The sequence below is a fragment of the Henckelia pumila genome, unplaced genomic scaffold (assembly GCF_033568475.1).
Source record: "Henckelia pumila isolate YLH828 unplaced genomic scaffold, ASM3356847v2 CTG_461:::fragment_3, whole genome shotgun sequence".
NCBI classification, from domain to species: Eukaryota; Viridiplantae; Streptophyta; class Magnoliopsida; order Lamiales; family Gesneriaceae; genus Henckelia; species Henckelia pumila.
Window position 1 is genome coordinate 3,096,575 of NW_027331831.1, and position 27,027 is coordinate 3,123,601.

The 27,027-nt window shown below is 36.6% G+C and overlaps 3 protein-coding genes across 3 annotated transcripts; all 3 read left to right on the top strand.

The window, feature by feature from the left end:
* The first annotated feature begins 293 nt into the window (after positions 1–293).
* On the top strand, positions 294–3,441 carry LOC140871557 (NAC domain-containing protein 62-like). Its single transcript, XM_073274108.1, has 6 exons — positions 294–660; positions 782–1,062; positions 1,393–1,716; positions 1,815–2,183; positions 2,452–2,787; positions 2,876–3,441. Exons 1-6 carry the CDS (start codon positions 495–497, stop codon positions 3,140–3,142), a joined length of 1,743 nt encoding a protein of 580 aa, XP_073130209.1. The 5' UTR covers positions 294–494; the 3' UTR covers positions 3,143–3,441.
* A 3,768-nt stretch (positions 3,442–7,209) lies between these two features.
* Positions 7,210–8,556, top strand: LOC140871513 (peroxidase 5-like). Its single transcript, XM_073274048.1, has 4 exons — positions 7,210–7,371; positions 7,467–7,658; positions 7,817–7,979; positions 8,138–8,556. Exons 1-4 carry the CDS (start codon positions 7,210–7,212, stop codon positions 8,554–8,556), a joined length of 936 nt encoding a protein of 311 aa, XP_073130149.1.
* A 1,092-nt stretch (positions 8,557–9,648) lies between these two features.
* On the top strand, positions 9,649–11,050 carry LOC140871514 (peroxidase 5-like). The gene is made up of 4 exons (XM_073274049.1): positions 9,649–9,849; positions 9,952–10,143; positions 10,307–10,469; positions 10,632–11,050. The coding sequence occupies exons 1-4, from the start codon at positions 9,649–9,651 to the stop codon at positions 11,048–11,050; spliced, it is 975 nt and encodes a 324-aa protein (XP_073130150.1).
* Positions 11,051–27,027: the final 15,977 nt, after the last annotated feature.

The window sequence follows — 27,027 nt, forward strand, 5'->3', positions numbered from 1 at the left end:
ATTATAATATAAATAAATACGATAAATATCATTATTTAATTTTTTTTATTATTGATTATCGACATTATTATTATTATTATTTTTGAACGGTATTATCGACATTGTTGAAGTAACACCATAGAATACCAAAATCTCAATGGGTACAAAATCAATAGGCAATAAGAGAGTTTTTTAATTATTCATTTATTTTTCCTCAAAAAAAAAAATTTTATTCATTCATTTATTTATTTCCTATGAATCTATCTAATATAATTAATTAAAGGTAAATGGATTGCATATCTTCCTTCCATGGTTTCCCCGCAAGTGGCTTAAACTACAGACAATTCCCAAGAAGTTCCCAAACCCCACCTGAATTTCCATGAATCTTCCTTCTGTTGTTCTAGGGTTTATTCAACACTTTAGTACTCCCTTTTGCGTCATCCATTGTTCTTTGATTTATTAGTCTTGAACCTTTCTGTTTTCGTATCGAAGAAAACTATTTGCTTCTTGTTTTCATGGCTGTGATCCCCGTAAACGCGTTACCGGTGGGTTATAGATTTCGCCCGACCGACGAGGAGCTGATCGATCACTATTTGAGGCTTAAGATCAACAGGCAAGATAAAGATGTCCGTGCCATACGTGAAATTGATGTTTGTAAATGGGAGCCCTGGGATTTACCTGGTAATTGATTGTTCTCAGTTCTAACTTGCTTTCTTTTGGCTGACCTGAAACTGAGTTTTCCTCGAAAAAGACTCCATTTTTGGCGAATGTTGTGTACATTTTTATTTTTATTTTTGGGCAGATTTGTCAGCCTTAGAATCGACTGACAACGAATGGTTCTTCTTCTGCCCCAAGGATCGGAAGTATCAAAATGGGCAGAGATTGAATCGTGCAACGCAGAAAGGTTACTGGAAAGCTACTGGTAAAGATCGAAATATCACCACCAGGAAGGGTGTGAAAATTGGGATGAAAAAAACCCTAGTTTTTTACACCGGCCGTGCTCCGGATGGCAAGAGAACTAACTGGGTCATACATGAGTATCGTGCGACTGAAAAATCGTTGGATGGCACTCATCCCGGTCAGGTTGGGAGCTCTGTTCTTTATGTTATTGGGTTCTTGTTTTGTTTTCTGGGTGGATCGTTTGATTTCGTGTTATTTGGAAACCGTTGGGACTTTAATTAAGAGGGCAAATGTTACCTATTTTGGCCATTTGTGTGAAGAAGAATATGAGCTTGTTCTTATTGATTACGGGTTAATTTCAATTGTGGTGGCTTTAATTCTCTTGGTCTGGAGACTGTGTAGAAATAGCAACATTGATCATTTAGTGAATTACTTTCGATGCTTGAATTAATTTTATCGGTGCTTATTGTCGTGGAAAGTGGAGTAAATAATTCTATGGTTTTTTTTTGCCAGAGTCCATTTGTGCTGTCTCGTCTATTCAAAAAGATTGATTTTAAACAAGATGAAATCACCGAGAGTTCGAATTCTGACGAAGTTGATGGGATTGCATCATCTCCCAGCGTAGTTAATCCCCCCTCTGTTGAAGATGACCAATCAGAAACGCTTACTGCAGTGCACCATGGATCTACAAAAGCACAGGATTCAAGTGTTGAAAGCTTTCCGACTTTGAATTCTTGCAAAGATATGGAGGAAAATCCAGTTCCCATTGATCAGCAAGAAGATGTTCTCATTGCTGGCAAAATGGAATACGATATTTCAGGAACTGCATCTCCTCCAGTGAGTTAAAAGAATTCAACTCATCGTGGCATTTGAAATTGTTAATATTTTCTTATGCTTATATTTATGTAGCATTTTTTTTTACTTTCATTTTGCAGCATAACCCAGAACTGGAAAAGTTACTGGAAAATTTGTGCTCCTCCCCAGTGCAAGGGGCACCCGAATGGAAAATCTTCTCTCCATTACATTCGCAGCTGCAAGCAGAGCTTGGGAACCCGTTCTTTTACAGTGGTTACAATAATGACATCAATAACCAAAATAATACCCATTTTCAATATGGAACAAATGCTGATGACATGATGGATGATTTCCTGAATTCGATACTGATTGACCCAGTGGAGCAGAACTCTGGTGGTCTGTATGGAGTGCCATCTGTTGAAAGTCCCAAGTACATAAACATGCTGACGTTAGACAAGGATTGTATCTCAAGTAGCGAATCGGAGGCTGAGGTTGCGTCCCTTTGCCAGGTATATGTATATGGAATTTGCATCTCTTTCATAGACCTACTTGTGAACTTGGTGTAGAATCAAGTATCTCCCTGTTAAATCAATAGCTGTATATGTTGTAAACTTGTAACAAGACAACTAAAAATCTTTTATCAAACACCAATTTTATAGGTACTTGGGTAGCCAAACAATACAGGATCGGCCCCCCCAAACTCTCTGATCAAGCAGCATATTTTATACTGAATATATTTACAATTGAACTGACCCTATCTAATGCATCTTAATCTAGAAATATCCAAGTGTTCCAGAAGGTGAATTATTTGAGGATAAGAACAAACTAGAATCTCCTTCACAGAGTGAAGTTACATCTAAAGTGGCAGATGTGGATGCCTCCCATTTGCATGTTAACCCTGCTGTGGGCAATGAAACCACCCTTGGCACAGGGATCAAGATAAGGGCTCGCCAACCTTTACAGCAACGTAGTGCCCAACACTATGAAGCACATGGAACCGCTCCTTGGAGAATTCGTTTGCAGATGAATCATCAAGTTGGATCAGTTCAGTGCAATCTTCCCAAGATTTCAAGTGAGGATGACATACATGAAGGGAGTCCACAATTGCCCGAGGTGAGCTATTTTGACCTGAAAAATGTTTTGCATAATATAAGATAAAGGCCTCTCTAAGATTCTAATGATCTGAGGTTTGAACTTCCAGGGTGACAAAGCTACGAATGTGCAAAAAATAGTTGAGGAATCGTTAACATGCGATGAATCAAATAAGAACTCATCATCCCAGCATGCGAGTGCCCTTGATTCACCTGAAAACGACTTAGAAGACACTGCATCTTCCAGTTCTAAATACACGACCTCACCTTCGGTTATATCTTCTCTTTACATGCAAAAGGTGCTTGTGGCCTTCAGTCTTACCGCGCTAGTCCTTGGAATATTCGGATATTTCAAATTTGGGATGGGAACTAAATAGAGATCTTGAGCTACTTTGTACTTGGAGGATTTCGAGCATTGGCTGCTCATGATGGCTCTCTGCCTAACATTATTGATTATTTTTTCAAGATATTTAATATCTGTGTGTTATATTAAAATATGTCGGCGTATATTGTACATCAGGATCTTATTCTCTGTAATTACTGTAATAGAGTTTGTGATATTACATAGACTGTTGCGGCAGTTGGTTGTACATATTTTTCTCGGATAGTTATTATTAGACTGATATTATTGTTTTTGTCATTTCTATGTCATAAAATATATCGGACTATTATTTTTTGGGACCTTCTAACTATTCCCAAATGGATGGGAATGGTATCACTCCTTACCGTTTTCTATGAGGTTAGCCATTTTATTCCTTTTATATTCGCTTAATTTTTTTTATTTTTGACAAAATTATTACCATTCATAATTAATTTAATTTAAAATTATCGTCTTTGCGATAATAATAATGATGACGACGAGCTGCTATGATGAAAATAATAATTATTCATGGTACCAAAACAATAAATAAATATGAAAGAATAATAAAAGTAAATAAATAAAAAGGTCAATAAAAAATAATAATCACAGTAATAACTTAAATAATAATAATAACTTTGACTTTAAATTAAACAGTTAACAATCTATAATAATAATAATAATAATAATAATAATAATAATAATAATAATAATAATAATAATGATGATGATGATGATGATGATCAAAAAAATAATCATCATAAAAGGCAAATTGGTCGTTCAAAATTATTGAATTTCATTAACACCATTTTATTTTATATTACCACTCATAAACTTGGAATCAAGTTGGGATTAGTCACTCTATTACTTTCTCATTATGTATGATACTTGTCGGCTGCGTTTACTAATTAGTGAGATAGGATTATATATGGATAAATTATACTAGGACTATTAAAATGAATTTAATGGATATAGAATAATAATGGATAAACAGTTACATGTTTACTTCGAGTTATTAATTTTATCATTTAAGTAACGATTGATGAAAGAATTACAATTTTATCCTCTACATATGATAAATAATCTTATTTTTACTTTTAATTTCATAAAATTTGAATTGGATTATTTTTTAATATTTTAAATTATTATTAGTTCACGTGGTTATATGTGGATTTTTTCCAAAATAATGATAATGATGAGTTATACGTATAAATATGAAGGATGAGAAATCACGTCAAATAAGGGTAAATAGAGGTGGAATGACGGGCTTTGAGATTTGAGAAAAATTGATTTTTTTTCAAGTAAAGAGATGATGATATTGAATTAATAACATCATCCTACCTTTATCAAGGCAAGTAAACGCAACCATAAACTATCATATATTTATGATTTTTTTTAAAATTCTTATTTCATTCCAAAACGGATTCTATTCCCTTGTTTTTTTTATTTTAATTTTTTTTTATATATTTTAGAATGAAGATAGAGATTTATGTGATCTAAGCATAACCTAACTAATTAAAATCTCACTTAGCAGATGAAATTTGAACTTTATCTCACATAGCCAGTGAGATAATTTGAACTTAAGTTGTTTCTTGTAATTTTATTTAAGCATATCAATATGTAAGCGCGTGCTTTGGATCTAACAATGCAGTAATTAATTACTTTCAAGAGAGTGTATAACCATTTATGCATTCATATAAATTGTCGAATAAAATCAAAACTTGGCGGATTTTGAAGTAACTAATGATCATGAATGGCTCGACCATTGGAGCTTTTCCCCAATACTGCAACTTGTGCTAGGCCATAACATGCATTTACCCTTACAAATAGACAATTTAAAGCTTCACAGGTATCATGTTTTTTTCTTACAAATACACGCATAAGATTTTTTGGGAGACATTGAGTGATAGCAAAGGAATTGCATCAGCAGAACATTTCTCATGTGACCCAACCTGATGGGAGCATGTTTTCTATTTTGGTTTCTGATTTATTAATCAGTTAGTTAGAATATTCTCCCAGTATAGCAATATATAGATGTGTTACATGTGTCGATTTATTATAAGTCTTTCATTGTATATACAAGTGTACAGTAACCATCGCATTGATTCGTCAATCCTGTGATTCTCTAACTTGGTATCAAAGTTCTCCTCGACGTGGTAGAGGTCGTGGAAAGAGCTCTGGAGGTGATAAACGTGGATGGAATGATTACAATGGACTGCTGGTGTGCCAGATTTGTGGCGTTGATGGTCGTGTAGCACACAAGTGTTATTATCGTTTTGACAAGGATTTTATTCCTTTGCAGAGACAGACGGGGGCTCGATATCCTTAGCAACCCTGTTTAGGCCCTTTAATAAACATCCAGTGGCTACAGTAGATACAACAGGTTTTGAATCAGGGAACGATGACCGGTGGTTCCCTGAATCGGGTGCTTCACATCACATTACCAATGACTTGCGAATCTCGGTCTTGGATCTGAATATTCAGGTGGTGGTAAGGTTCACATGGCAAATGAAACAGGTCTGTCAATATCCCATATTGGATCCTCTAAATTTTGTCCAAATTCATGTTCTTGTATTTTGTCCTTGAATAAATTTCTGCTCGAGTGTCTCAAACAACAAAAATTTGCCTAGTGTTGCTCAATTTGTTTCAGACAACAAATTTTTCTTGAAAGGATCTAACAACGTGGGCTCCTCTTCTCAAAGGGATTTTGCACAAGGGCCTGCGTCGTTTCAATCTTGGAAAGCCACTTCGTATTCCTTCATCTTCAGCAAAATGTCTTCACACCAGTATCTCCTATGATAGTATTCCCAGCAAGCCATCACTTCAAAAGGCATCTCAGCTTTTGCTTAAAGAAGGTCCACACATACTGGATCCATGGCCACTTTAGATTAGGACATGCTTCTTTACCTATTGTTAAAAAAGTCTTGAATAACTGTAATGTGCATGTACTTGCCTTTTTGTTCAGCATGTGAATTGGGGAGAAGTCATCAATTACCATTTAAATCTTCTCATACTCTTCATTCCAAACCACTTCAATTTATTTATTCCGATGTTTGGGGACACCATCACATACAATTTCAACTAATGGTTTTCGTTACTAGCTTCGTGGATGCCTACAGTAGATACATATGGATATTTTTCTTGAAACTCACATCTGAAGTTTTCCAAGTTTTTGGAAAGGTTTAAGAATACAATTGAGGTCCAGTTTGGATAGAAAATAAAATCGCTACAAACTGAATGGGGTGATTGGCATTCGTCATAGACTATCTTGTCCGCACACTTCACAACAAAATAGAATATTAAAACCTTAACATTGGCATGTTGTTGAAATTGGACTTTCACTCCTTGCCGATGCGTCTATGCCACTTCGGTTTTGGGCCGAAGCTTTGTTATCCTTGTCTTCATGCATATATATAGTGCACATAAACTTGATTTCAGATCTATCCTATCCAACGCTACTTCGGAATTAATATGGTTTCAATCTCTTCTACGAGAACTTTGCGTGCCTCAATCTACTACACCAGTTTTATGGTGTGACAACTCGAGCACTATTGCTCTTAGTGCGATTCCAGTCCTCCATTCTCACACAAAGCATATGGAGCTTGATCTTTACGTTGTTTGAGAAAAAGTTATGTCACGCTCCTTATCCATCCAGCACGTTCATTCTCTTGACCAACCAACTGACGTGCTTACAAATCCAAATCGGCCACTTCCTTTATTCGACACAGACTCAAGCTTCATGTGGATATTCATCCCCTGCTAAGCTTGCGAGGGAAAGTTGGTGCAAGCAAAGGAATTGCATCAACAGAGCATTTCTCATGTGACCTAACGATATGGGAGCATGTTTTCTATTTTGGTTTCTGATTTATTAGTTGGTTAGAATATTCTTCCAGTAGCAACTGATGTGTTACAAGTGTTTTCTTATTAGGCTTTCGCTGTATATATGTAAGTGTACAGTAAACATCGCGTTATCTATTAAATGAATTTCTTCTTTGTTAAGCCTCTGATTCTCTAACTCAATACCAGAAAAAGGAATTATATCGAATGTTACCAAAAGTTTTGAGCTTGGTATTATTATACCTTGGGATGTGGTCTCAAGTTGAAGCCCGGCTTCGAGTAGATTTCTATAGCAATACGTGTCCAAATGCTGAATCAATCATTTGGGAGGAAGTTAAAGGGGCATTTTTGAGAGACCACGGGATTGCTCCTGGTCTAGTTAGAATACATTTTCATGACTGCTTTGTTAGGGTAATAGTTAATACAACACATGAGAAAGTTAAAAACTTTACTTCTTACTTTGACTGTTTATTATATATGATGTAAATTATTACATTTGTTATCAGGGTTGTGATGGATCCATCCTTATAAAAACGACACCGGGGAACAAGGCGGAGGAGGATGGCCCTCCAAACACAGGTGTTCTACGAGGTTTTGAGGTGATCGACAGTGCCAAAGCCAGATTAGAACAAGAATGCAGAGGAGTAGTCTCATGCGCTGATATTTTGGCATATGCAGCAAGGGACTCTGTTGTCATTGTTAGTAACTTTATACCCTAAAACCCGAAAAAACTCATCACACTGCTTGTGTTCTGTCCATCGAAATTCAACTATATGCCAGACGTAATTATAGGTATTAGCTAGGCTCATCTAGTATCGAATGACATGAGTTGATATTTTTATTTATTTTACTGCAGACGGCAGGGCTTGGGTGGGACGTCCCAGCAGGGCGAAGAGACGGGCGTATTTCAAGAGCTGAAGAGACTAATGATATACCTGATCCATTCTTTAACCTTGACAAACTAACTCAGTCTTTTGCCAAGAAAAACTTATCACAGGAAGATATGATAGCACTCTCAGGTTGGTATTCTATCTGCGCTCCAATGTAGGCTAGAAAATCATTAGAAGATCAGCCATATCTCTGTTTGCTGGCTTCGATCTCCTTTCCTTTTACTTCAAAACTCGTAAATATTGATGCATAGTTGTACTTGTATATAATCAACATACAAATAATACAGGGGCACACACCATTGGACGCGCTCACTGCGCATCTTTCAGCGACAGATTATACGATTTCAACTCAACCAATGGCCCCGATCCATCGATACATACCTTGTATGCCTACATGTTGAGGCTGCAGTGTCCTAGGAATCCTCAGGGAACGGTTGATCCCGACAGGGTCGTTCAAATGGACTTGACCCCCACAACCTTCGAAAATAGTTATTACGCTAATGTTTTACACAACGGTGGGCTGTTTACCTCGGATCAAGCACTAACCACGAGCCCCGAGTCTCTAGCAGAAGTTCAAGAATATGCTGTGAGTAACAGTAAATGGTTACATGATTTTGCCGAGTCCATGATCAAGATGAGCAAGATTCAAGTTCTTACAGGAAGTGCTGGAGAGATTCGTGTGAATTGTAGAGTTATCAACTCATGAATGGGTTGAAATTTCAATCATTTTAAACTCGAGCATGTTCACTGAATAAATTTCGAGCATTCTCCTGTACTTGTTATTATGTTTTATAATTTAAGTTTGGCATATATTATAAAGAACACAGCAGAACACACAAACACAGAAAATTGAGGAATTCACTTTGGTTAACCATTTTTTTTAAAAAAAATGAATTCCTGGAATGTATTTCAAATACACTGCACGAGGTCATTTTTTTTTAAAAAAAAAATAGTTGACCGAGGTTTAAAAAAAATACCCCTGCATACATAATATATGGTATAGTATAGACACAACGTGGACGATGATAATAATAATTATTAGAATTAATAATACTAAAAATAATTAAATATAAAAGAATAAATAAAATAAATACTTAAAAAGAGCAATAAAAATAATAATAATAATAATAATCTATTTTCATATATCCTTATTTTATATATTTTTTTAATACAACAAGGATAGTGATTTATTTAATCTAAACATAACTAAACATGATGAGATTTTGAACTTAGCATCATCACGCAACTGATGAGATTTGAACTTAACATCGTGAGGATCTTGCGTATCAAATAGTACCATGCAGTAATCGAACGACGACGAGGAGGAGTGGAGGACGAAAAACAAGCTAAGCGCGTGCTTGGGAGAACAATGCAGTAATGAGAGTATACAAATATAACAATGCATTCATGTAATTGTCGAATAAAAACAAGACATGGCGAGTTTTGGAGAAACTTTAATGACCATTGGAGCTTGAAATTTTTAAATCACCGCCTCAATTCTTTATTATAGCTTAACAAACTTTTCAGTTAGGATTTCTTTGAAAAATATGCATGCATGGCCATATTGTTATTAAAAGTAATATTTCATCTCTCCACAGTATACATATTCTGCCAGGTTTCAAGGAGAAATCTCATTTCCTCAATACTGCAACTTGTGATAGGCCATAACATTTACCCTTATAAATAGACAACTTAAATCTTCATGGGGATCATCTCTCTTTTCATTCTTATACCTATACATGCTTTAAGATATTTTGGGAGGCAATAACAGAAAAGGAATTATATATATATACATATAATGTTACCAAAAGTTTTGATCTTGGTTTTCTTATGCATTGGGTGGTCTCAAGTTGAAGCTCAGCTTCGCGTAGATTACTACAACAAGACGTGTCCGAATGCGGAATCAATCATATGGGAGGAAGTTGAAGAGGCATTTTTCAGAGACAAAGGGATCGCTCCTGGTCTAGTTAGAATGCATTTTCATGACTGCTTTGTTAGGGTAATAGCTAGTTATTAGTTAACACAACACATCAGAAAGTTGAAAACTTTACTTCTTGCTTTGACTATTTATTGTGTTCTATATAAATGATTATATTATCAGGGTTGTGATGGATCCATCCTTATAAAAACGACACCGGGGAACAAGGCGGAGGAGGATGGCCCTCCAAATGCAGGTACTCTACGAGGTTTCGAGGTGATCGACAGTGCCAAAGCCAGATTAGAACAAGAATGCAGAGGAGTAGTCTCATGTGCTGATATTTTGGCATATGCAGCAAGGGACTCTGTTTTCATTGTTAGTATTTTTAAACTCTAAAACCCGAAAATAAAATTCATCCATCACACTTCTTGTGTTCTGTCCATCTGAATTCAACTATATGCCATATATAGGTTCAGATTAGTATCGAATGGCATGAGTTGATATTTTTATTTCGTGGCATTGGCTTAATTTACTGCAGACGAGAGGGCTCGGGTGGGACGTCCCAGCGGGGAGAAGAGACGGGCGTATTTCAAGAGCTGAAGAGACTGTCGATATACCTGCACCATTCTTTAACCTCAACCAACTCACTCAGTCTTTTGCCAAGAAAAACTTGTCACAGGACGATATGATAGCACTCTCAGGTTGGTATTCTATCTGACTCTGAGCTTCAATTTAGGCTAGAACATCAGCCAAAACCTCCATTTGGTGGCCTCGATCTCCTTTCATTTTACTCCAAAACTCGTAAATTAATCTTGATGTATTGTTGCACTTACATTACATATGATCAATATACAATAATACAGGGGCACATACCATCGGACGTGCTCACTGCACATCTTTCAGCAACAGATTATACAATTTTGACTCCACCAATCGCCCTGATCCGACGTTAAGTCCTTTGTATGCTTTCATACTGAGGCTGCAGTGTCCTAGGAATCCTCAGGGAACCGTCGATGCCGACAGGGTCGTTCAAATGAACTTGAGCCCCGCAACCTTCGAAAACAGTTATTACACTAATGTTTTACACAACGGTGGGCTGTTTACCTCGGATCAAACGCTAACCACTAGCCCCGAGTCTCTAGCAGAAGTTCGTGAATATGCTATGAGTAACAGGAGATGGTTACGGGATTTCGCTGAGTCCATGATCAAGATGAGCAAGATTCAAGTTCTTACAGGAAGTGCTGGAGAGATTCGTGTGAATTGTAGGGTGATCAACTCATGAATGGGTTGAAATTTATTTCTATATTTATAATGCTAATGAATTTCGAATAATTATACATTCTCTTGTACTTCGTCAAAAATAAATTTCAAGCAATTATACATTCTCTTGTACTTATATATCAGAGTTGGTTATAACGCTAAAATGAAACAATAAAATAATAATGGTTCAACATTTTTTTCCTGGACGAAATAAATAAACTTCAATGATCTAGTCTCAATATATCAAAAATAAATAAAATTCAATATTTTATATTGAAGTCTTTTATCCTGCAGATTGAAATAGATTGAATATATTATATATTATCGTGAGATTAAAAAAGAATGATTCTTCATACGATATAATATTAAATATAATCAAATCGGTTATTATTTGTGGTTCTATCAAGCTTTCTGGGTGCGAGGAATGTTGCTCATTCTATTTACCATATATTCATAATCTTGTGCACTATTGTGGCCTTTGTTCCACAGTACATTTGACAATCTCATAGGTAGTGTTCGGAATAGCTTTCTTTTCCTTGCCAAAATTTTGAGATTTTGTGAAGAAAAAACTGAGAAGTGCTTTCTCGCTAGGAGCTCCCTCAAATACTGGCACATATAATCGATCAACTATGCATTGTCGAAGATCAGCAAACGAGGTGACTCGTATTCTTGCTTCTTCTGGTTTGTCGAAAGGGGGATTTGTTGATTATTTCCATTTTTGTCATTATGTTCCGTTCTAAATCCCTTTAGCGAAACATGCATGCATATATGGTTGTTTAGCAATAATATACCTTGTTCCTTTTTTTAAAAAAAAAAAATCGACTACTGAGACATGGAAGTAGAGATATCAGATCGGGCTGACGAGGCAGGCCAACTCGCAACCCACCAAACCCGTCTAACGAGAAATTATCAATCCAATCTGTTTATTTAGTGGTGTGGGACGAGCCGCTAATTTTTAGTTATATTTGGTTGGACAGAGTGGCCCGTCATTTGAATGGGTTGAAAAATTATCAACCCAATCGACCTATTTAGCGGGGCGAGGCAGATCAACCCAACGGACTCAACCCATTTTGACAACTCTATAAAAAAGACTGTGTTGAGAAGCTCAAAGATCTTGATTGACAAAAAAAAATTGTAAATTGTAATAGCTTGTTATAACGGGCTGGGGTGGGACGGACCAATCCAATCGATCCAACCTATTTTGACAGTTTACGGAGTAGATTGTGAGACGATTCATGGATTTATATCTGTATGATCGATCTTATTCATATCGATAGTGAATAATAATATTTTCATGTGAATTAGTTCGAAACTACAATCTCATTACATTTTTGTGTTGTGAAAATACCACTACGTGGTAGGTAAATATCACATCTCTTCTTCTTTTTTTTAGTTTTTTTTTTTGGGGTTAAATAAAAATTTGGGTCTTACTAGTCTTTCCATGCATAGTAACAATTAGGTAGAGTTTGTGGTCGCTTTTGGAAGTGGGATGTCAAATTGGTCAGTGTCTTAGACGAATTGGACAATCCTTTAATACCTACTTTTTGTAGTTATGCATTAATTATCAATATCGAATTGGTGAATGTAAGTTTTAATTCTAAAGAAATTAAGATCTAATTGAATTTGGTACAATTAGTAAGCCAACCACCATTACATCAAATTGAAATGAATTCCAGCTTAAGTTATCTTGATAGTTACCACATAAATTCAATTGATTAATGTATATTATGGAATCGCATTGTCCCCTAATTTTCGCTTCTAAAAACTTTGCATTTTGGATAAACTTTCTTTATTTATTAATGGAGTACATACTAATTAATACTACCTAGCTCCAATCAACAATTATATTTTGGTGAATTTTTTGCATCGAAATAATATTATAATCTATACACTGAGACTGTGTTAACTTAATGAGATTAATTATATATAGATAAATAATACTAAGACTATTAAATTAATTTTATAGGATGTTGAATAATGATGCATAAACAATCACATGTTTACTTTAATTGATCAATTTTGTGATTGATACTATGATTAAATGACGAGTTACAATTTCACCCTTTGTGTATAATATATAATCTTATTTTTAATTTTTATTTGTAAAATTGGGATTGCGATTTTTATTGAAAAAAATAAATTATTATTAATCCATATGTAAATTATTTTAATTGACCAAAATTATTGATTATACATATTATTTATTTTTTTAAAAAAATTAATATATTGAGTTAAAAAAATTTCTCCACATGAATAATGATAAATTCTAAGGAAATGTATTTATCATATATTAAATTATTAGAATTTTTTTATGTTTTATAATTTTTAAATGGACCTTTCGTATATTTAAATTAAATGAAATGTATTAATATGTCTTAAAGTATTTGAAATTTATATCCATGTTATATAATTTTTTTAAATGAAATTTTCATATATTATTTTTTTGGAAAGTAAATTAAGGATATTAGTGTAATTTTTTTTAATTAGAAACATAATGATTATATATCACACCATTTATTTGTGATAAATCATCAAGGTTTAAAGTTTAAATTAGGTAACTATGGATGTGCTTTATGAGTTAATACGGGCCCTCAAAAAGCAAGTAAACATGTGATTGCTTAGGATTATTAATATAATCATATACTTATCATAGCATGAAACGACCCTAACTCTATAATAAATAAATATGCGGAATTTTTTTTTTTTTTTTTTTTACTACTAAATAAAATGTGTACATATATGCCCATACATATATGCACAGAATAAAATATTTAAAATAAATACACGACTAAATAAATCAATAATTAAATACTTAAGAAAATTGCATTCTTTAAATTAAATAAATATCTGAGTCAACCCTATAATTAAAAAGATATTGCATAAATAAAATAAATAAAAAGTGTGCATGCACCTAAAATATTTAATAAAATATTCCAAAAACATCAACCCATGAAAATATTAAAATGTATCATAACATAACATATATGGTGACTCAGAGGCTGTCACGGTCACGGGGCCACTGCAGCTCCGCTCATACGTCCTCACCACCGGTAGGGGTAACCTGCTCCTCTATATACTCACCTGCACCATATCAGTGTAGTGAGCCTAGAGGCCCAACATGCATACTAACAAGGGTTTAAAATAATTTAATACACTTTCATACATAATACTTATACTATAAATGCATGAGCATGCCTTAAAAATAATAACATAAATGTTACTTAGAGAAATCACTGAATTATACATAACATACATAATATCATACATACCTGAGTTGTTGAGCACTTATTTTCTTAACATCGAATGGTTCTATCCGTAAGTGTGACCCATACTTATAGTGCGACTGATCAGTCTAAGAAACCATCGTACGAGGCTGGTGGCGAACCACCCATACATAAATGGCAGAAACTGCCCATACATAAATGGCCACACTACTTCAATTTCCACCTAAAATATTTTATTTGCTCAACCATAGAACTTCAATCATAGCATAAAAATTGATTTCATGAATGCATGTACTTAAATAAATTGTGTGTCCTTCATATATATTTAATTTAATTTTCTTACTAACATATAAATATTAAAATAACTTAAATGCATAAAAATAATTAAATATATAATCAGGACACATGCAATTTTTCTCATGGATGGTCCTGGACTGCTGGCCTTACACTCAAGCCCATTAACTTACATCTGGCCCATTAACATACTTAAGCCCAATATCTTAAACTTTAAGCCCAATTAATTAATCTAAGCCCAATTAAATTAATTAAGCCCATTAAAATTACACTAAGCCTAATAACACTTAAACTGGCCCATTGGGCCCAAAAACCCAAAGACTGGCCCATTAACTTTTATGGGCCCAAAAGCCCATAAAATTAATGGACTAACTTAATTAAAATTTTAAAAGTCCAAATAAAATTATTTGGGAGTCCAAATAATTTTATTTCAATTAAATTGACTCAAAAACCCATTATTTCATAAAATATTTTAAAAATAAAAAGACTCGAGCCCGGCCCACCAAACCCGGACCCGGACCCACTTAACCCGACCCACTAACCTACTGACCCGACCCGGACCCAAGAACCCGACCCGGACCAAGCCTAACCCTAGAACCCGACCCCCTCCTCCTTACTCCTCTCTCGGCCGCCGAGGGCTTGAGCAGCAGGCCTTCATCGCCTGCTGCCGCCATGCTCCGGCCACGACCGGCCGGAGCGCCGCCGGCAGGACCTCCCCAGGGTCCTGCCGGTTCGAACCCTACCATGGTTCCAACCCCATGCTCACCCCACGTCGAACCCGAAGCTTCCAAACCCCAAAACCCTAATCTGTCGGGGCCGTGCACTTGAGTGAACCTAGCGACCACCTGGGCTCGTTTGGCTCGAACCACTCGAGCCACCCGAGCCCAGACCACGTACCCACACCCCAGGAGACCTAGCCATCAGCCGAACCATGCATAGAGAGAAAGAAACCGTGAGCATGCTATGAATTCGAAGTACAAGGCACAAACAACAACATTCAATCGATTTTTCTGAAAAATAATTAAAGGATTTAGGTGCCTACCATAACTTACATAATATATATACTGATATGGCGTTAAAATGAGAAAAAGATCATGCCTTTCACCGTAGATATGGATTTAACACGTGTAGGAAGGACTTCGGGACGACGGGACGACTTTGGCTTGCTTGGAACCTTGAAACCGATCTTCTATGGAGTTTTAGGGCTGAATATCGATGAAGAAGATGACTATTCTGTGAGGGTGGAGGCGGCTAAGGGGTGAAGTGATCGGCTAAATGGGGTTTGGGTAGATTAGGTTTAATTTTAGTGTTAATTAAATATAGGTTAAATAATTAAGGAATTAAAAGTTTTAAATATTAAATGTACAACTTAAACTCCTAATTAAACTTTAAAAATCTGATAATAAAAATGAAATCTCGAAATTAGTAAAAATAGGAATTTTAAAGGTATTAAAAAGTCCATATTTTGGCTAATTTTGGATAAAAATGACCCCTAAAATTAAATAAAATTAAATACTTAAAATTTTGAGATAATAAAACTCAAAATAATATTTTAAGGCTCTAAAAAGGCTCATAAAATAATTTGGCTAGGAAGTTGTCATCTCGTCCGTCCACGGTCCCGTCTACGCGACCAAATAATTAAAATACTAAAAATCATAAAAATCACTAATTATGGGTTAAATGCTTAAAAATAAATTAAATCATGCATAAATAATTCACATAATTATTTAACCCATAAATCATAAATTTAAAAAAAAAAATTAAATATCCTAATTATGCAGGCGGATTTACGTAATTAAAAATACCGGGTGTTACATAGCAAGTAAATGCAATCTGGATACATAATTCGTTTCAAATTATACTCTAAAAGAAATATACTCTATATATAAATTCGTTTCAAATTATACTCAGAAACTATAAATTTGACAACAAAATTTTGATTGAAAAATGGGGGGTTTGTCTAATCCAAACAACTAGATTATTAATGACATACTAGCGTATGTTGCACGCGATGCGTGCATATACATAAATTTTTTTTATGTTAATTAAAGTTTCATATTATTTTACAACTTACATGATGAATTAGATATTCAAAAGTTTAAGAGTGATAATTATCTAATCTAAATCTTTCAAAAAAAAGTTCTAATCTAAAAATTCATGAAAAATACAAACAAAGATAGCGAGTGTCATTTTGGTAAATAATATTGTTTCTAGTGGCTTAAAAAAAGTAGATTATATAAAATGACTAATTTATATAATAATTTTGATTTTGTTGGAAATTAAGTTTCCTTATAATCATAATTTCATCTCAAACTTCATCAATCAATTAAAAGTTAGTTAATTAGAAGGTCTCTTCTATAATTAGGGCTGATCAAATTTAATAAAAACCACCCAAACCGACCGAATCGAACCGCACACACCGCTATATGTTCAATTTTTTGACCACAACCGTGGTTAAAAAAACAGCAAATCGCACCGCATAATATGGTGTGGTGGCAATTTTAGAGAAAAACAGCACTTGCCGCACCGCATAAATAAATAAATAGTTTTAAAATTATTTATTATATATTAATATGATCATGGATATCGTTTATATAATTTATTTTAAATTCAATAGAGTGATTCAAATTAAACATTACTATGTCTATATCTAATTATAATACCATAATAATGATAGAAATTCAAAAATTATATACAGAAAAAGAGACTATATTATCATAAAAAAAATCTCTACAATTTTCTTTTTCAAAAAAATTATGTTTTGCCTTTCTTATAATTTTTTTAAAATCTTGTACGTTGACAAATTATGAGGATATTTTTATACATTTTCTTTGAGAATTAATTCTTTATTTATTTGCATGTATTATACCTTGAAACTCGAAAGTAATTTTTGATAGGGCATTCAATTTGAGTTATGAGATTCCATGATTAAAAATTTGACTATTGTTTTATGTCATTTATTTTTTAATGATTTAGAATTTTTTATTATACTATTTTATTTGAAAAACAATCTTTATGCTTTCATGTCGCAATTAACAAAAATATATTCTAAGTTTATTAAATATTTTTATATCAATTTATATTTTTTGGTGTTATTGTATTCATATATATGTATTTTTTTGTCTACTTGATGATTTTTCTTCTTTATTAAAAAACCGCTAAACCGTCCAAAACCGCTCGAAACCGTCTCAAATCGCATATATACATTTACATGAAAAACTACAATTAGAAACTATCTTTGAAACCGAACCGTACATAGCAATTTAGTTTGAATTTTATGAAAATACCGTCCAAACATGTAGTGACCCTGCATGGAATCACCTACTAACTGGCAACTAATAGCATGCATTAAACTTAATACAGCAAAATACTTAGCAGAGTAAAACGTGCGGAAACATAACCATAATTTACATATCAGCTTAGTAAAATAAGTCCAAGCTTAAATCTGTAGTGATACAACCAAATCGAAAATCTTAAAAGTAAACATTATACAGCTCTATCGAATCCTGCTGTATAACTAACTCTTCAAGGCCCCTGCTCCCTAGCCCTGCCTTGAACTACCAGCTCCGTCCATCCTGCGACCTGCCCCGTGGAATAGGGTGTCCAAGATAACAACTAGGTCGTGAGCGCTAACGCTCAGTACATAGACATGAGTACACGTAAATATATGATGCATGCAACATGATGACTGGTAACGGGTCATCTGAAAAGTCATGCTCAGAATCGGTGCCACATGAGTGCTGCCACAATAAAATCAACCTCTGGGTGCAACCACACTCGTCTAGTACACCAGAGTAGACAGACATAAATGCCCCCGCCGTCGCGGTACTCTCAGTGACAGACTATCGAGTATAGAGCTGAGCGGCTCTATAGTCAGGTATAACAAGGTATAGGCTCAACGTGTATATGCACATGACATATGAATATAGAAAGCGGTAAATCATATCTCATGCCATATAATAATGCCAAATAAATGCAACATATAAACATATATACTCGCTGGCAATCTCAGTCAATGTGTACGTACCTCTAGGCTAGTTCAAGTATAGTAGATCCTAGGTTCCAGGCCTATATTCAAAAGTTCACCGTATCACTACACAAGTTCTATAAGCCTTAACTAAGCTAATAAGTACTCCCAAAACTTAAATAGATTCCCGACCCATACCTTCGTTCGTAGTTAGCCCTTTGGAGACGCTAGTCCCGGATGACTATAACCACAACTTGGTTATTTCAGAACCTCTATTATAACCGATAGAGCCCTCAAGTGTATAACTCATACTATATAACTGAAGAAGGAAGCTCGAAAATTCGTATTTTAAAATGAAATCGAACGAGCCCTATTTATAGGAAAATTTCCGGACGAGTTCGGATCCTCCGAAGCCGAGTTCGGATCGTCCGTTCCAACTCACTGTCTGCATGCGAGACACGTCGAGTTCGGACCGTCCGAACGTCTCTTCGGGTCGTCCGAAGTGGCCTAAATCCAACACTTGTCAAAACACCATGCTGAGTAATCCTGCTTGCTTGGCACAAGGGAGTTCGGGCAGTCCAAAGTCCTCTTCGGATCGTCCGAACGTGCCTTAACTTCGAAGTCAACAAGCTCACCCTCGGAGCCCCCAGTGGTCGAGTTCGGGCCGTCCGAAGTCCTCTTCGGATCGTCCGAACTGACTCAGACAATGAAATTTCATTTCTTGCTTCTGAAGTCCGATTAAATCCCGGAATTGGTTAATTACCAACCCTTAATCATGGTTAACATATTATTATCTTAAAATGAGGTCTAGGTTACTACATTCTCCCCACCTTTAGACATTTCGTCCGCGAAATAACATCTAAAGACAAATCAAGATAACAATATGAAACATCAAACCATGTTTTATTACAACAACTGTAATTACATCTTACATGGTAAATCAAAAGTACAAATCAAACAACTCAGGATATTCCGCTTGCATACGACTCTCAGTTTCCCAAGTTGCTTCTTCAACACCTCGGTGTTGCCACTGTACCATCACAAGTGATATAGTCTTGTTCCGAAGAACTTTCTCCTTCCTGTCTAGGATACGGATTGGTCGTTCAACAAAAGACAGATCTGGATCTAGCTGAATATCAGTAGACTGAATCACATGAGATTCATCAGCTATATACTGTCGAAGTAACGACACATGAAAAACATTATGTATACTGGAAAGATTTGGCGGTAACGCCAAACGATATGCAACATCTCCGATCTTTTCCAGTATCTGGAAATGCCCAATGAAACGAGGAGATAACTTTCCTTTCACACCGAATCTCATCACCTTTCTGAAAGGTGATACTCAAAGAAACACATATTCACCAGGATCAAACTGAAGTGGCCTGCGATGAATATTAGCATAACTGGCTTGTCTATCTTGAGCAACTTTGATCATATGCTTGATCAAATCTACCTTGTCTACAATCTGCTGCACCAATTCAGGACCCTCAACTTGTCGTTCCCCGACTTCATCCCAGAATAACGGAGTACGATACCGTCGACCGTACAATGCCTCAAAAGATGTCATATCAATACTACGATGATAACTGTTATTGTAGGCAAATTCGATCAAAGGTAACTGATCCTGCCAAGATAAGCCAAAATCCATGACAGAAGAACGTAGCATATCCTCCAAAGTACGTATCGTCCGCTCTGACTGTCCGTCAATCTCCGGATGATATGCAGTGCTCAAACTCAGAGTGGTACCCAACGCCTGCTGAAAACTACCCCAAAAACGTGAGTAAATCGCGGGTCTCTATCACTAACTATGCTCACTGGAATCTCATGCAATCGCACTATCTCCTGGATGTATAAGTGTGCCATGCGATCATAAGAATACTCCCGGTTGTAAGGAATAAAGTGTGCTGATTTCGTCAAACGGTCAACAACAACCCAGATAGCATCACACTGACGTGTAGTCATAGGTAAGTGGGTAACAAAATCCATAGTCACGTTCTCCCACTTCCATTCGGGAATCTTAAGATTCTGCAGTAATCCACCTGGTCCTCGATGTTCAGCCTTGACCTGTTGACAAACCAAACATCTCGAAACAAATTGATACACACTCCTTTTCATCCTTTTCCACCAGAATCTAGTTCGCAAGTCCTTATACATTTTCATGCTTCCAGGATGAACAGATAATAGACTCATGTGAGCTTGAGAAAGAATATCGTTCCTGAGTTCCGCAACATTAGGTACAACCACTCGATTAGATAAGCACAATAAACCATCTGTCTGAAAATGGAATCCAGATGTATTAACTCCATTGGCTAGACGTGCCAAACGCTGAGTCTTAACATCATATATCTGAGCATCTCTGATCCGAGAATACAATGCTAGCTCAGATAGAATAGTATACAAACGAATCTCATTCCTCCCTTTCTTGTGCTTGAGCGTAAAACTCAATTAACAGCACTCTTGAATCATATGAGATATTTCATTAGTCTGAAGTGCAGAAAGTCTCACCTGCCGACTCAAGGCATCAGCAGTAAGATTGGCAGAACCTGGATGATATTTGATTTCACAATCATAATCCTTCAAAAGATCCATCCAGCGTCTCTGTCGCATATTCAACTCCGCCTGAGTGAATAAATACTTCAAACTCTTATGATCCGTGAATATCTCAAATTTCTCGTCATAAAGATAATGCCTCCAAATCTTGAGTGCAAATACAATGGCGGCTAACTCGAGATCATGTACTGGATAATTACTCTCATGCGTCTTCAACTGTCAAGAAGCATAGGCAATAACATGTCCATGCTGTGTCAGAACACATCCTAACCCCTGACCAGAGGCATTGGTATAAACAACAAAACCTCCTGATCCAGAAAGTAGAGCTAGCACAGGTGCAGTAGTAAGACGTCTACGCAGCTCGTGAAATGACTCCTCACAATCCGAGGACCAAATGAAGGTAACATCTTTCCGAGTAAGCTGAGTCAAAGACCTGGCCAACTGTGAAAAATTCTCGATGAACCGACGGTAATATCCGGCTAGACCGAAGAAACTATGAATATCAGCAACCGTCGTCGGATGAGACCAGTTCAACACTGCCTCTATCTTACTAGGATCAACAGATATTCCTTCATTAGAAATCACATGACCGAGAAACACTACCCGATCAATCCAGAATTCACACTTGCTCAATTTCGCATACAGCTGCTTATCTCGTAACGTCTGCAATACAATCCTTAGATGATGTGCATGCTCATCCTTGTCATGAGAATAGACAAGAATATCATCAATGAAGACGATGACAAATCTATCCAGATATTCTCGAAATATCTGATTCATCAGATTCATAAAGACTGCCGGTGCATTCGTCAAACCAAATGGCATCACCAAAAATTCATAATGCCCATATCTGGTCCTGAAAGCAGTCGTAGATATATCTGAGTCTCGTACCCGCATCTGGTAGTATCCCGATCTCAGATCTATCTTAGAATAAACAGAAGTACCCTGTAATTGATCGAACAGATCATCAATCCGCGGCAAAGGATACTTATTCTTGATGGTGACATGATTCAACTGTCTGTAATCAATACACAATCGCATCGATCCATCCTTCTTCTTGACAAATAACACAGTTGCTCCCCACGGAGAAACACTCGGACGAATATATCCCTTATCAAGCAAATCATGTAACTGCTGTTTCAATTCCCTCATCTCTGATGGTGCCAGACGATAAGGTGCTCGGGATATAGGCGTAGTTCCTGGTACTAAATCAATACCAAATTCAACCTTTCGCACCGGAGAAAAACCAGGAATCTCATCAGGGAATACGTCAGAAAACTCACTGACTATCGGTAACTGATCAATACCCGTACTACTCGTGGACATATCAACTGCATAGATAAGATAGCCCTCCCCACCTGACTCCAAGACATGACATGCATTCAGAGTCGAAACAAGTGGCATCGGAGGTCGCGCACCCTCACCATAAAAATACCAGCTATCACCCTCAGCAGGATGAAACTGTACCAGACGCTGATAACAATCCACAGTAGCATGATACAAAGTCAGCATATTTATTCCCAAAATACAGTCAAAATCTGTCATCGCTAATATCATCAAATTAGCCGATAACGTATTACCCTCAAACTCCAGAAGGCAACCCATCATTAGACGCTTAGTTACTATCTCCTGCTCCAGCGGAGTAGATACAACTAAATCCATATCTAATGATACATAAGGTAATCTATGTCTCTTAACAAAGCGACTAGAAATAAAGGAATGCGATGCTCCAGTATCAATTAATACAAGTGCAGGAATACCACATAACAAAAAGGTACCTGCCAACATGCGATCGCTTCCCTCAGTAGCCTGTTCTTGAGATAGAGCAAATACCTGCCCTTGAGTCTTTGGACGATAACCAGAAGAACTCTGTGGTGCAGGCTGCTGTCGTGGAACAATAGAAGCCTGAGATCCAACCTGTGATCCTGATCCACTAGCAGAACCCATGCGTTGAGGACAATCTCTCCGCAGATGTCCCTGCTGACCACAAATATAACAAGCACCAGTAGCTCTCCGACATGAAGCTGCAGGATGCTTCCCTCCACAATGGCTACAAAACTCCTCATTCTTCTTCTTCTTCCCAAAGCGGAACATACCTCGTGAACCACGAGATCCAGATGAAGTAGTAAGAGTAGAAGAAGACGTAGGTACAGATGGCACAACAGATTGAGCTCGAGGCTCAAAAGATCCACTAGGCTGTGCTGGCATCATCAGCTGTCCCCGCCTGTTCCTAGTCTTCACAAGACGGCAACGGTTCACCAACGTCTCAAAAGATACAGGATCATCACAGACGACAACCTGTGAGTAGATATCTTGGTTCAAATATTGTAAAAAGATATCATACTTCGATGCATCACTGTTACTGATATGAGGACTGAAAGGTAGCAGATCAAGAAATCGTTGCTGATATTGATCAATAGTCATTGATCCTTGCCTCAAAGTAAGCAACTCCATAGATCGTGCTTGGCGAACAGCCGGAGGAAAATACAATTTCTGAAACTCCTGACAGAAATCCCCCCAAGTCACCTGTCCTCTCTCAGTACGTGCCTGAGCAGCCTTGGCATCCCACCAACAACGTGCTCGATCCTCTAGAACGAATTCTAGAACTTCCAGTTTCTGATCCTCAGTACAATCAAAAGCTCGGAAAGTACTCTCAAGTTTAGACATCCAGCTTCTTGCTTGTTCAGGATTCTCGCCTCCCACCAAGGTTTTCGGTCCTACTTGCATGAACTTATTGATAGTGTAGCGACGTCTACCCTCATGATGATGATGCTGATCATCATGATGGCGGTGATGACGATGATGATGACCACCTCCCTGGCCAACACTACCGTGACTCTCGTCAGCCATATCCTGAAAAGAATTGCACATTAAAATTCCAAATGCGCAAGAATTACTCAAGAATAAACTAAATCCCAAAATCTAAGCATGCTCTGATACCAAAAATGTAGTGACCCTGCATGGAATCACCTACTAACTGGCAACTAATAACATGCATTAAACTTAATACAACAAAATACTTAGCAGAGTAAAACGTGCGAAAACATAACCATAATTTACATATCAGCTTAGTAAAATAAGTCCAAGCTTAAATCTGTAGTGATACAACCAAATCGAAAATCTTAAAAGTAAACATTATACAGCTATATCAAATCCTGCTGTATAACTAACTCATCAAGGCCCCTGCTCCCTAGTCCTGCCTTGAACTACCAGCTCCGTCCATCCTGCGACCTGCCCCGTGGAATAGGGTGTCCAAGATAACAACTAGGACGTGAGCGCTTGTAACACCCGGTATTTTTAATTACATAAATCCGCCTGCATAATTAGGATTTTTAATTATTTAAATTTATGATTTATGGGTTAAATAATTATGTGAATTATTTATGCATGATTTAATTTATTTTTAAGCATTTAACCCATAATTAGTGATTTATATGATTTTTTAGTATTTTTATTATTTAATCGCGTAGACGGGACCGTGGACGGACGAGATGACAACTTTCTAGCCAAATTATTTTATGAGCCTTTTTGGAGCCTTAAAATATTATTTTGAGTTTTATTATCCCAAAATTTTAAGTATTTAATTTTATTTAATTTTAGGGAGTCATTTTTATCCAAAATTAGTCAAAATATTGACTTTTTAATATTTTTAAAATTCCCCTAAATTAATATTTCGAGATTTTATTTATGTTATCAGTTTTTTTAAAAGTTTAATTAGGAGTTAAGTTATATTTTTAATATTTAAGACCTTTTTATATTTAATTATTTAACCTATATTCTAATTAACCTAAAAATAAAACCTATTCTACCTAAAACAACTAGCCGATCTCTTCTTCCTCCCATCAGCCGTCACCTCCATCTCCTTATTCACCAAACCAACCTCCAAGAACACCATAGCCATTATTTCGAAGGTTCCAAGCAGGCTAAGGCATCCCGTCGTCGCCCCGTCGTCCCGAAGCCCGTCGTACACGCTTCTAGCTCTATAAATCGGTGTTAAGGCATGTTTTTCTCCACTTTTCAAACCTATATCAGTATATGTATGCGTGTGGGTGTGTAACATCAGAATCGATATATTTGACAACAAGCTTTTCGATTTTTCCTCCTAAATTGCTCTTGGTTTGGACTTTGGTGTTTGCATGCTCACGTTTTCATGTCCATGGCTAGGTGGGCTGCTGGTCCACGGTTAGAGGGGTCCCTTGAGGTCCCTTGGGTCGAGTCAGGTCGGGGCTGGAGGCTAAGGAAGAAGGGAAACGAAGCCTTTCCTTTCTGAAGCTTCTGTCGAGCAGTTTAGGGTTCTGGGGAAGAAGGCTGAGATCTTTTTCCTCAGGCCACTATTTAGGGTAAGGTCGGTTGGGTTAGAACCCCATTTGAGTTTTCTAAGTTTTTGCAGAAGGTTGCATGGGCTTTCGTGGTCGGAGCTTCGAGGACGAAGGGTTTTCCCGCAGCTGCTCGGGTCTGCGCGACAGTGCAGAAGGGCCGGGTTGCAGGGCTTCGTTCTCACTCCATAGTCGACGGTTTGGGCTGATTCTTGGCTTGTTAGAAAGGTCTAGATGTGGGCTAGGTCCTAGGGGTGGTTCTCCGGCCGGTGGGTGGCCGGAGCATGGCGGCCGCCGGCGTTCTTTGCAACTGCTCGTGGCCGCAGCAGTGCAGGGAAGAGGGTGATCGAGTTGGGGCTTTGGGGGCTGATCCGGGTCGGGTCAAGGGCCTGGGTCGGGTTTAGGAAGTAGTGGGTCAAGTCGGGTGGGTTCGGGTCCGGGTTTGGTGGGCCGGGCTCGAGTCTTTTTATTTTTAAAATATTTTATGAATTAATGGGTTTTTGAGGCAATTTAATTGAAATAAAATTATTTGGACTCCCAAATAATTTTATTTGGACTTTTAAAATTTTAATTAAGTTAGTCCATAAATTTTATGGGCTTTTGGGCCCATGAAAGTTATTGGGCCAGTCTTTGGGTTTTTGGGCCCAATGGGCCAGTTTAAGAGTTATTGGGCTTAGTGTAATTTTAATGGGTTTAATTAATTTAATTGGGCTTAGATTAATTAATTGGGCTTAAAGTTTAAGATATTGGGCTTAAGTATGTTAATGGGCCAGATTTAAGTTAATGGGCTTGAGTGTAGGGCCAGCAGTCCAGGACCATCCATGAGAAAATTGCATGTGTCCTGATTATATATTTAATTATTTTTATGCATTTAAGTTATTTTAATATTTATATGTTAGTAAGAAAATTAAATTAAATATATATGAAGGACACACAATTTATTTAAGTACATGCATTCATGAAATCAATTTTTATGCTATGATTTAATTTCTATGGTTGAGCAAATAAAATATTTTAGGTGGAAATTGAAGTAGTGTGGCCATTTATGTATGGGCAGTTTCTGCCATTTATGTATGGGCAGTTTTCTGCCATTTATGTATGGGTGGTTCGCCACCAGCCTCGTACGATGGTTCTTAGACTGATCAGTCGCACTATGGGTCACACTTACGGATAGGACCATTCGATGTTCAGAAAATAAATGCTCAACAACTTATGTATGTATGATATTATGTATGTTATGTATGGTTATCTATGTAAGTTATGTTATGTAATTTTTAAGCATGCTCATTCATGTATATGTATGTATTAGTATTAAATTGTTTTAAATTATTTTGAACCCTTGTTAGTATGCATGTTGGGCCTCTAGGCTCACTACACTGATATGGTGCAGGTGAGTACGTAGAGGAGCAGGTTACTCCTACCGGTGGTGAGGACGTATGAGCAGCGCTGCAGTAGCCCCGTGACCGTGACAGCTTCTGAGTCACCGTGCATGATGTCATGTGAAACATTTTATTATATTTTTAGTGGTTGAGGTTTATGGGAATATTTTATTAAATGTTTTAGTGCATGCACATATTTTATTTATTTTATTTATGCAGTATATTTTTAATTATAGGGTTGACTCAGTTGTTTATTTATTTTAAAG